General features: G+C 38.4%; 1 protein-coding gene across 2 annotated transcripts; it reads left to right on the forward strand.

Annotated features, from left to right (window-relative positions):
* The first annotated feature begins 761 nt into the window (after positions 1 to 761).
* On the forward strand, positions 762 to 12,564 carry znf346 (zinc finger protein 346). 2 transcript variants are annotated; one of them, XM_034198325.1, is made up of 7 exons: positions 762 to 846; positions 2,217 to 2,320; positions 2,647 to 2,742; positions 5,873 to 6,023; positions 7,859 to 8,104; positions 9,746 to 9,845; positions 10,239 to 12,564. In XM_034198325.1, exons 1-7 carry the CDS (start codon positions 789 to 791, stop codon positions 10,408 to 10,410), a joined length of 927 nt encoding a protein of 308 aa, XP_034054216.1. In that variant the 5' UTR covers positions 762 to 788; the 3' UTR covers positions 10,411 to 12,564. The 2 variants fall into 2 exon arrangements, with proteins under 2 accessions (XP_034054216.1, XP_034054224.1); XM_034198333.1 differs by having other exon boundaries at positions 5,876 to 6,023.
* The last annotated feature ends 232 nt before the right edge of the window (positions 12,565 to 12,796 follow it).

Below are 12,796 nucleotides of genomic sequence, written 5' to 3' on the forward strand. Positions count from 1 at the left end.
TTCATCACTTTCATCAGCGCTATGCATCTCATTAAGTTGTTTTGCATCACCACACTGCAGGGATGAGCTCTTTTCTAGCATGGTATCCTCAAGAGCAACACCAGCATTGCATCTATGAAACAAGTCAACAGCTAACCCAGAGACCTCCATGGTAATTGCAGGCTTAACAACTGGACTCAAGTGAATACAAGATATTTCTCACAACAGCTATAAGTTCCAGAGAGCAAGCTGCCACGAAATGATGACGTCATTGCGACGTGTTCCAAACTTCAGAGCACTTTCAAAATGACCTAGGCAAGTTCCATTCCATGTTTTTTTTTAAATAGTTGATGCCTCGTGTGCGTTCTACGTCACGTCGGGGGAACGTGCGTAACTTTGCTAACATCATGCCGGTTTTTTTGACGCAACGGCACGGATAACATTATGAATAATAAATTAATCAGGAAACGAAAATATGTTATTACATGATGTTTACTCCAATTCGTTTATTTGGCACCAACTAGTTTTTATTTTACTTAAAAAAACACGAAATGTTTTTATTTTATGATTCATACCTACATTATACGAATCTACCCAACGTAGGCCATCTAAAAGTACAATTTCATTGTCCAAAAACCACATTAAAATACTCTTATATGTAACAAAGTGACACATAACAGAGACTGGTTAAATAAAGAAGTATGATTTTATTTGCTCTAGTAAATTAATATGAATATATTTGTATCCATGGCCCACTGTGTGTCAGGTGCGCATGCGCATAAGGACTCGGCTGGCTTTAAGCAGAAATTATGGCCGTTGCGATGCAGACGGAGGATTTTCCTTACTTACCTTCGGGGCTGGCTGAGGGTAAGTCCTGCTTCTTTACTAATCTAACGTTTCTCTTGCAAACAAACACATCTAAGACAGTGTAAGTGCCCGGTGTCACAGGTGCTGCTAATCAAGCTCAAGATGCCAGTGTTGCTGTTAGCTTCCTGCGAGCTAACTTTAGCATGCATTGCACTGTGAGCGGTGCTGGTTTGCTAATATCTGTTAAGCTAAGCTAACTGTTGCAGCTCCAAGGTCGATGAGAGCATGTCTGCATCCTATGTAGCTTCGGGCTGATTGGAAATAAAAGCCTCTGCCTGTACACCAGAGGAGACTGAGATGGGCTTCTTTAGGCTTGAGTCAGCAGCACGCATGCATCATTTAAACCGATCTGCGTTACACAACACAACTCACAAAAGTCAGGTTAAAATCGGGTCTTGTTTGTATACAGAGCGTCAGGAACACAACACACATGGTCGTCTTTTTGACTGTACAGCATTGTTGCTCATCTTTGAATGAGTTTTCTGAATTAAATCTTATAAGGCAAATGCGTCAAATAGCTTTTATATTTGGCTGAACCACTGTTGCTAAATGCATTCACTGCAAATCCTCCGTTTGCATTTTCTATTTCAGTCCCACTCCACTACTGAAGCATTCAGATCATTTGCTTTACTTGTAGTACTTATATCACACCATGGAAGAAGACTGTCCAAGTGTCCCACATTAAACATGTTTCTTCCGTTTTAGTATGTTCAGGGAAATGTACTTTAAGTAGTATTTAATACAGGGAAATGTCTCCTGTGACTAGTTTGCTGTTAACTATTACACTATATCACTCGTGTATTAATGCAAAAGGGTTGAACTATTAACTATAAAAGGAAAGCAGCAAATCTTGACATTTGTGAAGCCTGAGGATTACATTAATTAGATTAGATATACTTAATTGATCTCATTGTTTTGTTAACATGGCATCAGTTAAAAAATGTATAATACATTTCAAATTAACATAAACATTAAATGTACCTTATAATGCAGCAACACACACATTTAGTCTGAAGGGCAAAATACACATGATGCAAGAAATGTCCTATTATTATACGTCTTATATATCTCCAGTATTACATTCCTCTGTAGTTTCAGCCCAGAACAATGACGTGACCTCAGATCATTTGAAACGGTATTACTAACCAGGCAGGAAGCCTATGTGAAGAAAAGGGAGATTTTTGTAAAAAGAAAAACTCAAAATAACCTTCAGGGGATCTCCTTGCTGTTGGAGGGTGACACTAATGAGCCTTCTTGATAAAGGAAATGTTGTTTGAACTTTTTGTCACAGTGTGTTATAATTACATGTTCCCAGAAGAAGTGACCTAGTTTTAAAATCAACTCTTTCTCTCTTCTCTCCTTCACTGCAGTAAATAAGATGATAAAGGAGCACGGTGACCTGTTTTCTGACTCTCAGTGTAAAATCTGCAGCGCTGTCCTCAATTCTGAGTCCCAGAAGTTGACTCACTATCAGGTCAGTCTGCTGCAACCTCTCTCCCAAGTTATGGGACTCTACTTACTTTGAACGGTGCTGCTTTTCTCAGTGATATGGGGGAAAGCTGTATAATTCCCCCAAAATGTTTCCCATTTGTATAAAAGCAAGAAGGCATTATTATTTAATCTAATGCACTTTACATCACTTGAACTAGTTTTATTTTTCCAGCTGTAATGAAGCTGTGTTTATGAAAGAATACAAAATGTTTCTTCCACTCCTTCCCAAAGTCCTTTTTTAAAAGCAGCACACCAATCATTTCAACCAATCAGGTAAATGTGTTAAGGTTTTATCTTTTGTCTTTTCAGAGCAAGAAACATGCCAACAAAGTGCGCCGTTATCTTTCCATCCAAAACGATAAGGAGCCTGCGCTGAAAATATTCAAGTCGTCAGCATCTGACAGTGTGAGTAAAACAGCTAAATAGACCACTCAGTACTTTATAGCGTATTTTTGATCTTCAGCGAACAGAGCATTTGGATTTCCCTGGAGATTTTGCATCACATTTGGCTCATTGCCGGCACACTCTTTCTCTCTGCCTGCAGTTGACTGCCAGTTAGTGCTGTCATGTTTAAAATATCAAGTTAAGCAACACGTCATTCATTTAAAAACAACCCACATAGCAACATATCCCTAAATAAACTGTGGCGGTCATCACACTTGATTTCACTAGCTGTTCATTTCTATGAGGAACGAGTCCGGGATGCATTCACTGCCTTGTTTGCTTTAGGCTTCGTCCAATCAGATTGAATTTGTATTTGCAGCAGAGCAAAAGAGACATTTCTTTGCAGTGCATGTAGCAGGGCGTCTGCGGGGTCTTAAAAAGTATTAAAAGTTGATAAATCAATTTAAGGAAAATGAAGGCTATTAAACAGCATTTTCCAAGGTATTACATTGTGTAGCTTGTTTTCAATAAGTATATAAATGGTCCAAAGAGGTTGTATTCTACAGTGTGCCTGAATGTAATCATTGCGTAGGTGTGTAGTGTGATTCTGTGTAGTTTATTGATGGCATCCCGTTGGGTTTGACGTCATCTGAACAGGACATCGCACGCTCACTGCTTGATAGCACGAAGCTCCGTTTACGCCGGTTGCTAAACAACATCGTTATGGGGAAATGCAAGTTTGCGGCCAAATGGTTGGAAGATAAGGAGGAAGGACAATCCATACTGTATATAGTCAATGTGAGGTGAAGTGTGTCGCCAAGGTAACCGGTTTAAACTCCAAGTGGCGATGAGGTCTTAAAATGTATGGAAAGGGTCTTAAAAAAGGTTTTAAAAGGAATTACATTTGACTTCAGGGTTCCTGCATATACCCTGAAGTAGGGACAGCAAGTGGTTTTAATAAAAGCTTAATTAATTCTAAAAGTAACATATAAATGTATTTACTTACGTCATCTTTTATTTTAATACTTGCACTTACCTTTTTTGTTCTTGGAACGTGTAATTATTATTTGATATAAATATTTATTATTGTGTGCTTGCTACTTTACTAAATACTAGGGATGTAACGATATATCGAATATCGCGATATCGCGGTAAATAAATGTCTCAATACCGTCGTGAGACTGACAAAATCTACCGCGATTTTTTTAAAATAATGAGATCATCGATCTCTTTTTCAAGGGAGACCTGTCCAACATGGCAGCAAGTAGGTTACAACATGAACATAAAACAACAGATAACACAAAAAGACATCGTATTTACAGGGCTACATGTACAGACCTAGAGACATTGACAAGTACCAACAGTATATTTATATCCCTGTCAATAAGCCTCACCTTCTTGGCAACAACTGTATTGTTTTTGAAGTGGTGGAGAGAGAATGCACAGTTTGACCCACTGCTGTCACTCATGGCCAAAGCATATCTCTGTCCCAGCAACATCAGTACCAAGCAAGAGAGTTTTTCCCACAGCAGGGGATTTTGCAAACGCCCAAACATCCCAGCTTCTACCTGGAAATGTGGACATGCTCATATTCCTGAAAGATAACCTTGATGATGCTGAGTGAGTGAGTTAGAGTTGAGTTACTTGATTTATTCTATTGCCGGGTCTGATTATTATATTGTGACACTTTCAAATACTACTATCTACTAAAATGCTGTTCAAATCAGATTTATTATTTAATAAAGAAAAATAATCAAGTAAAAAAAAAAATCACATTTTTTTCCCTTTTTATTTTTCAATATCGCGATAAATATCGTACCGTGGACTTTTTATCGCGATATTATCATACCATGAGTTGTTGGTATCGTTACATCCCTACTAAATACAGTTTTATTTTGTATTGTCTCCTTGTTGTAACACTGTACATTTCCCCTCTGAGGGTCTAATAAAGGGATTCTGATTCTGAAAAGATACATTTACATAAATAAATCTAACTGAGGCTGTTGAGGGTGATTATTAAATGTATTTTAACTTAAATATACATTACTGTAAAGATAAACGTTGCATCCCATACCTGCCTCTCACAGTTTATACGAATATTATTGTATTTAAATATAATTACAATAAACAGTTAATTCCACAGTTTATCATTTTACATTCTGTTTTAACATGTTTACTTTAACATAGTCAAAGTGTCTCTTCGACTATTCTTTTGCACGTTTTTATTTGTTTTGTATTTATTTTTCTTCTTGCGTTCCTTAACTTGTTTTTATCTCCGTGTGTTGCACTCTTAAGGCCCGGACACACCAAGCCGATTTTGGGCGTCAGGCCGACGATGAGCGTCGACACGCCCTACTCAGATTGGTGTGTCCCGCACCGTCGTGTCTTTTTGGCCGTGCCGACACCTTTGCGGCCGATTCAACATGTTGAATCGGTGGGCTGTCGGCCAAAGGCTGTCGGCAAAATAAATCCCTCTGATTGGCTGTTCAGCTAGCGAATCAGTGCATGAGAAGTGAAACGGAAGTGAGGGACCCAAACACACTATTAAGAAGGCAAATCTGAGATGTCATTTAACTCCAGCTCTCGACTCAGGTTCGGGAAAGCCCCGTGAGCTTCTCGCTGTAGAGTGGAAATGGAACGCACGCTATTTGTTGTTTGTTTATATCACGCAGTCTGTTCTTCTTCTCTGTGTATCACACAGTCTGTCTTCCGGTTGTTGCCTCTTTTGAATGACGAATACCCACTACCACCGCCTGCTGGTAAGGAGAGTTATTGCCACTCACGCATGCGCAGTTCGTACGTGCATCTTGGCCGTCGGCTGAAGTCTTTGCGGTTTGTTCCAGTGCGACACATGGCCAAGACGCAGGAGACGTGAGGCGACACAACAGTCGGGGTCCGTCTGTGTCAGTTCTTTGGTGTCAGCTTGGTGTGTCCGGGCCTTTTAGAGGAGCCTTGACATTAATATACTCACTGTAGCTATTGTGAATATGCCAATTCAACCTTTTGAATCTTTGATTAAAAGCGTTTTCCCCCAGAAGCCGTTTTGATTTAAGATTATTTATCACACGACAGATGTTGGGATGATTCCACATTCATTTAACGGGACTTCTTGAAGCCATTAATGATTTCTATTGCTGTGTGTCTTTGTCAGCAGGAATGTAACAATGGAGACACAGAGCGATCGAAGGTGTGTCACGTGTGTAACATGACCTTCTCCTCTCCGGTGGAGGCCGAGTCGCACTACAACGGCAAACTCCACACCAAGAACCTGAGGCTGAAAACCATCGGCCCCCGGCACCCAGGTATTTACGCTTATTTGTTTTATTTTATTCATAACATCCAGCTCTTTACCTTTCCACCTGAAATGTTGTTCGCTGTTCTGTGTAAACCCTCGAGTAGCAGATGGTGAATTCACCAGATCTTTACAATTATGTTCCTCGACAAACCTGATATTGTCATTATACAAAATGATACAACAGGATTTTGGAGTACATCCTAATCGTGCTCATTAACGCTACTAAAAAAGGCTTGTTGTTCTCTCAGAAACCCTAAATGTGTTTGTCTACTACTTCTTATAATATCAACAGACTAGGTTGCTGTCATTTTGAGAGACGGGACAGTGTTAATAACTGGAGAGATGAGGACTAAGATAAAAAGCATATTTTTATCCTCTTATCTCTTTACCTTTCATTTCCTTTTTCTAGTATGGCCTTTATCCTATCACCAATATACATTTTCTAAAGACGCTATAGAAAGCATAATAATAAATAATACACTTTATTTATATAGCACCTTTCATGTAGTGTTCATTTCGTTGACTAAAACTATGACGAAATATGTTCGTCAACGACCTTTTTTTCCATGACGAAAACGAGACGATGACGAGACGGCACCGACGGCAGTAAACAATAACTGTAACGAAATCATCATGCAATATCGTTGACGAAAAGTGACGAGACGAAAATGTAGTTTGCTAAATAAAAACTATGCCGAAATCTCTCTTTACTTTCGTTGACGAAAAATGAGGAGACGAAATATTATCAAAGATAACGTTACATTTCTGATAGTCAGTTTTTCTCCCAGCAGTTCCATTTCCGGTGCTGCGCTGGGCAGCAGCTGTGTGTCTGTGCTGAGCGCGGCGGTAGATTTGAATTACACCGGGCAGCGGCACACTGTGAACTGTCAGGAAGACTCGGGTCTAACTCATGGTCTAACTAACCTTATTTAACAGAAAATGAAATGGCAACAGGGCTTGGGAGCAGTGGTCGCACTCGCGTTAACCGAATACCCCCCGTCAGCGCGAGTGATTGATAAATTGTGCATTCGACGGGTAATAATGGATTATGACGGAAATGTTACGATCCTGTCCGTCAAAATGACTGACAACGAAAAAGTCTAAAGCCACCACTGCTTGGGAGAAAGAAACGATGTGATATTTGGGTCCATTTTCGCTACAATGAGGCGGAGAAAAAAAGCGAATGCATTGTTTTATCAGAAGGGAAGCAATGTGGCCACAGCTGGTAACAACACCACACACCTGAGCAGATCCTCTCTGCAAAGCTTCTTAATCATTCAACCTGTGTTTTTCATCAAATAAGGACAAGATATAATCTTATTTATTTATATATACTAAAATGACAAATGATTGGTTTTGGCTAGACTAGTTTGACTGAAATGTTCTATATAATCTGATGACTAAAAAAGACTCAACAGTTTTCATTGACAAAAAGTAGACTAAAATAATTAGTTTTCTTTGACTAAAATAAGACTAAAATGCTCAGACTTTTAGTCGACTAAAACTTGACTAAATAAAAACAGGATGAAGGTGACTAAATATGACTAAAACTAAAAAGGACATTTAACACAGGACTAAGACTAAATTAAAAAAATAGCTGACGAAATTAACACTACTTTCATGCTTGACGCAGAGTTTGACAGAAAATGACAATAACAAATGAGGAACATAATTAAAAACAAGGTATAAACAAACAAATAGTTATATCACTGAACAATAAAACGTGGACTACTTTTTATACTACTAAAAAATTAAAATTGTCCCAAATTATAAGCAAAATTAAAAAGATACATGCAGAAATAAATCTCTGTTGATATTCAATTTTACCTCCTTTTTCCGCAGTCCCCTCCCAAACACCAGTAACAGTCCAGCCGAAGAAAAAGCCTGCAGAAGATCCGAGCAGTGTGCCGGCGACGGGCGTCAACAACAACAATAACAACAACAACGACCCAGACCGTTTCTGCTCCATCTGCCATGCGTGCTTCAACAACCCGCTCATGGCCCAGCAGCACTACGTCGGCAAGAAGCACCGGAAACAGATGACCAAGCTGAAGCTGATGGAGACGTACGGACCCTCCACCGCACCAGGTGAGGAGAGAGTCTCAGGAGTTCATGGAGTTGTGTTTGCGGAGGGGAAATCAGTCAAAATGCATTCATTCTAGGGCTGCAATATATGGAAAAATAGCTAATTACGATAATGTTGATTGATATAGAGATTACCATATAGAAGGGATTGATAATTTCTGCCTTATTATTGTCCTTATCAGGGAAACATATATTGAAATGTTTTGTTCCACAATACTGCATTGAAAATATTAATTTAACACATATTTAGCTTCCTGCTATTTGACTATTGCACTAGTCCATTTTGCTAGTTTGCAGGTTTCGCCCCATATGTGTTGTGTTGCAAATGAAGTTCTTACTAATAACTTTTATGTAGATTTAAGACGGGAGTAGTTAGTTGTGCTCATGTTTACTACTCAGGGTTCTTACGGTCATTAAAAACCTGGAAAAGTCATGGAAATTCAAAATGCTAATTCGAGGCCCTGGAAAACAATCTTTTTCCTGAAGTTGCATCAAATATATTTTATCTAATCGCCAAAATAGTAATACTATAATGATAATAAATACTGTATAGTAATGAAAGGTAAAATGGCATTTAACTGACGTGGTATTTTGCTGCTGAGAGATTTTAGTAGAAGCTAGTAAGCCTATTTGATTTGTTTTAGATAGGCAGAACATGTTTCATATCCAGACCTTATTTTCCTGTTCCATGTTAAAATAAACCATTTTCAGTGGCACCGCTGAGAGAGAGTCATATGTTTGGTCATGGAAAATTAGGTAAAGGTCATGGAGAAGTCATTGAAAATCATTGGTGAAAAAGTGTATGAACCCTGAATACTGCATTTAGAGCACATGTGTCAAACTCAAGGCCCGGGGGCCAAATCAGGCCCTCGTGGATTTACTTTCGGCCCGCAGGATAATTTCTAATTACTATTAGATCTGGCCCGCCGGTATATTGCACGCACACCTTCACTCCATCCTGAGGGTTTCCTCAGCTCAGAGCCTGAACCCAAACATTGATGACCTTGCACCCAAGATGAGATGCCAAGTATCTGAACTAGCATCACAGAGCAGAACACTGAGTTTAATGGATGTTTCCTTCTGCACTTTCTCTCTCACGACAGCAGGGCATGTTTGGTTTTCTCTTTGAGGGAAATTGTTTTGTTGAAGCTGTTGTTGGCCTGTGGAAAAATGTAATCATAAGAAATGAAGCTGCAGATAGAGCCAGAAGAAATTAATGCAGCTGATTATTTAATGTTTAATGTTGTTTTTATTGGCAATAATTTAAGCTTTGTTAGTTCCAGGTTTAATATGTGCAATAAGTTCATTTTAATAAGTTTTGCAATAAACATTGAACCAGTCCGGCGCTCCACTAGTACCCATTTTTTTATTTTGGCCCACTGTGTGTATTTCCCTGATCTAGAGTAATACATCCCTAATATGTGTGATGTCTCCTGTCTGCCATCAGGAGTTATATATGGCGAGCGTATGAGGAGAAATAGAATAATAGATTTAACTAGTCGAAATTAAACACAGTCTATATTTTACTTGTGTGGGTATATAGATAATTTATTGAATACTGCTGTTGTGTGAGAGATATTGTGAATGGGGGAAATTAAATGTGACTTTGAATCATTCTGAAAACGATCTTCTGTGTGTCCACAGCTTCCACGCTAAAGGGCTACCCGTGCACCGTGTGCAGCATCGAACTGAACTCTGTGGCGCAGTACCAGTCTCACATCAGTGGAGCCAAACATAACAACCAGTAAGTATACACTCCTTTTAGTCGTTAAATACAATACAAGGGGGCTTTATTGGCACGACCACATTTTAAACATAGTATTGCCAAAGCATTCTGCACACGGCGTTATAACGGAACAAAAATAAATAGCTTCTGCCTGATAATCACATTGAATTGGCTTTTTGTTTTATTTCTCAGCTGGACGTTGTGCTTATGTGTGTAAAAGACAAGGGTTATGGGGTTTGATTTTCACTCAAAAGGAAAGTGTTTACTGAGGTGATAAATCAATTGGGAAGTAGGGTGCCTTTCTCATAGACCTTTTACAATGAGACTTGTTTTTGAAACCAGTTGTCAATATTGAAAATAATTCAAGTGACCTGAGAATAACCTTATAATCGTATTGTTTTCTTTTAACAGAGTGAAGAAGTCAGGCGTGAACCCTGCAGAGAACCAAGAGCCAGCAGAACCATCGTTTGACGGCGACGTCCAGTACAACGACGGAGAGAACCCGTTCAACGCGTTTGCCGTGGAGGACACCCAGTACACTCCGGAGGACACGGAGTACTCAGAGGAGTGCCAGTTCACTTGAGTTCGGCTGGTAGAGACGGCAGAGGACTCAGTCAGGACTTGATGACACACAACAACCAGCCCCTTTAACACATTAACATCAACCTCTATGGACTCTCTTCCAGATTCTCATCTCGGTAGGTTTTTACCCAGGCCCTGGAAAATGGTACTTTATCATTTTGGGTTCTTCTCTAATCAAACAAAGCTTTTGATGTGTGGACAGGTGAGAGGGTGGTGAGCAGCTAAACCCTTCAGCATGTGATCGTCGGTCCGGCAGCAGGCATTTGTACCCAGAACCTCGATAAGGATTGTCTTCTTCTGTACACTAGGGCTTGTATCCTGTGCAACTTCAGAAATACATGTTTCTTTCTACAGTTATCCTTATTGATTTAAAAAAACATGTTTTCAAGTGTAAAAAATGTATATCAAGAAACTACAGGAACAAAACACACTCTTAAAACATACAATATTGCGATTTAAATGACTTAATATTGTAAGAAAATGAAACTGAAAGTCTTTCAATTCCACTTCATGATACTCTGTGACAAAGAGGATAAAACAAATAAATTTGAAGGGTGAAACCCAGCCTTAGTGAACATATTATGGATGTCCCGATCGAATTGATTATTAAAGATTGGATATTTTCAGTACTTATATTTACTTAAATGTTGATTGAATGATATAATTATAATCTGACACTATAAAATACCATTTGTAGACTTCTACTGTAGGCCATTTTCTCAAAACTGATATTATTTAAATGAAAGTATAACAGGAGACTTGAAATGGAAATGATTGGATTGTTATTGGCTTTTCTCCCGCCAATATCCATTAGTTTTAAATAACAAGTAGGAATGAATTTATAGGATCAGTTTGGGAGATCTGTTATGAGGAAAGTCCTTACTAACATTTAACCAGTACTAACAACGAGTAGCAGAGCCACATGTAAGCATTGATTCAAAGCTGCGTACCACTTCCTGTTTGTTAATCTCCTTTTCTTCTGAATAGAGTTGGTTTGCATCTCCAGTGAATGTATTTATTCAAACACCTTCCTCCTCTGCTCACTGTAAGTTTGATTATTCCTGAAGCAGGTTTTGAAGACATTGGAAAAGTGAAAGTATATTCAAACGTTTGCACGGCACGATGAGTCACTGTAGCCAGTCGAGATACTTGTTAAAAACTGATATTTGTTGAGCTGTATTTTGTTTATTTTGAGGTTCAAATCCAAAATAAGTTCTCGTTGACATGTTGCTGCCTGTTCTGTGTAAACCATCGAGTACCAGATTGTAAATTCACCAGATTTTCTTTTTCTTTTTATGGACAAAGTTGGTATTTCCGCCCAAAACGTCCGTATTGTTTACCTGTTCTTGTTGGCTGCGTTTTTACAGGAAACAGACAAACTTCTCAACTTGATTAAGATATATTTTGATTTCCCTGTCATGCGTTGAATACCTTGCTTAACAAAGTATTTTTTTATCCTACAGGACACTATGAATAATATCATGAGAATGTAAATGTGTATAGGAAGGTCATCATTAATGCTGCTAAAAGGCTTGTGTTTCACTCCTCGGTGTTTTCCTCTACTGCTTCAAACCTACCAGTACAAGAATGTACGCCTTTTGTAGAGGTTGATGTCATTTTATAAAGTTTTCGTTTAAAGGAGTAGAGAAATTAAAGGGACTTTGTTGAAAAGCATGAATTAACCCCCTTTTTAAAATGCAGTGGATCTCTGAAAGCTGTGAGCTCAAATATATAAACCTTTTTGTACCGTTGGTTTACTGAAGCGTGAAAGACTTTTAGATACTTTCCGATGGGCTCTGTAATTACTGTCAATAGCAGAGGTTACAATATTTACTTCAGATTTTCAAGAGTGATGTCAAAATAGGAAGTGATGTCAAAATAGGAATGCAATTTGTTCTCCTCGGATGATCGGTTGAATATTTTAGTATTGAATGTCTTGGAGAGAAATCTGTTTGGATGTATTTTCTTCGGGTCATGCATACTGTATAGTAGCTACATGGTGTTTAAAAGAAAATTGGCCTTTTTCTGTTTTCCCGTCATTGTTTGTGTTGTTAAATGTTTTGTGGTCAAACATTTGATTTCAATATCAGTTGTGTATAACTGAGGCGACAAATGCAGCAAAGATGTGCATAAAGTAAAGAAATGTTTTAAGAGACTTGGTTCAATTTGTTCTTTATATTCTCCTTTATATAACATTTAAGAAATACCCTTTTGTATATTGGATATATGAAAGTAGTATCATACCTCAAAAATAATGAACCCTTTTTTCTCTATACATTTCTTGAGACATACTGAAAATAGAAAAAGGCTCAGTGGATTACAAAAACGATATCTGCTCCAACATCCTCAATATTTTTCTGTGCTAGCATCTGTATTTCCTCAAGGAT

This window comes from Gymnodraco acuticeps, unplaced genomic scaffold (genome assembly GCF_902827175.1).
Source record: "Gymnodraco acuticeps unplaced genomic scaffold, fGymAcu1.1, whole genome shotgun sequence".
Classification (NCBI taxonomy): domain Eukaryota; kingdom Metazoa; phylum Chordata; class Actinopteri; order Perciformes; family Bathydraconidae; genus Gymnodraco; species Gymnodraco acuticeps.

Coding starts and splice junctions, on each gene's coding strand:
- znf346 (XM_034198325.1), top strand. CDS start 789: ATGGCCGTTGCGATGCAGACGGAGGATTTTCCTTACTTACCTTCGGGG. Junction 2,321..2,646: donor AGAAGTTGACTCACTATCAG/GTCAGTCTGCTG, acceptor TTGTCTTTTCAG/AGCAAGAAACATGCCAACAA. Junction 2,743..5,872: donor AGTCGTCAGCATCTGACAGT/GTGAGTAAAACA, acceptor TGTCTTTGTCAG/CAGGAATGTAACAATGGAGA.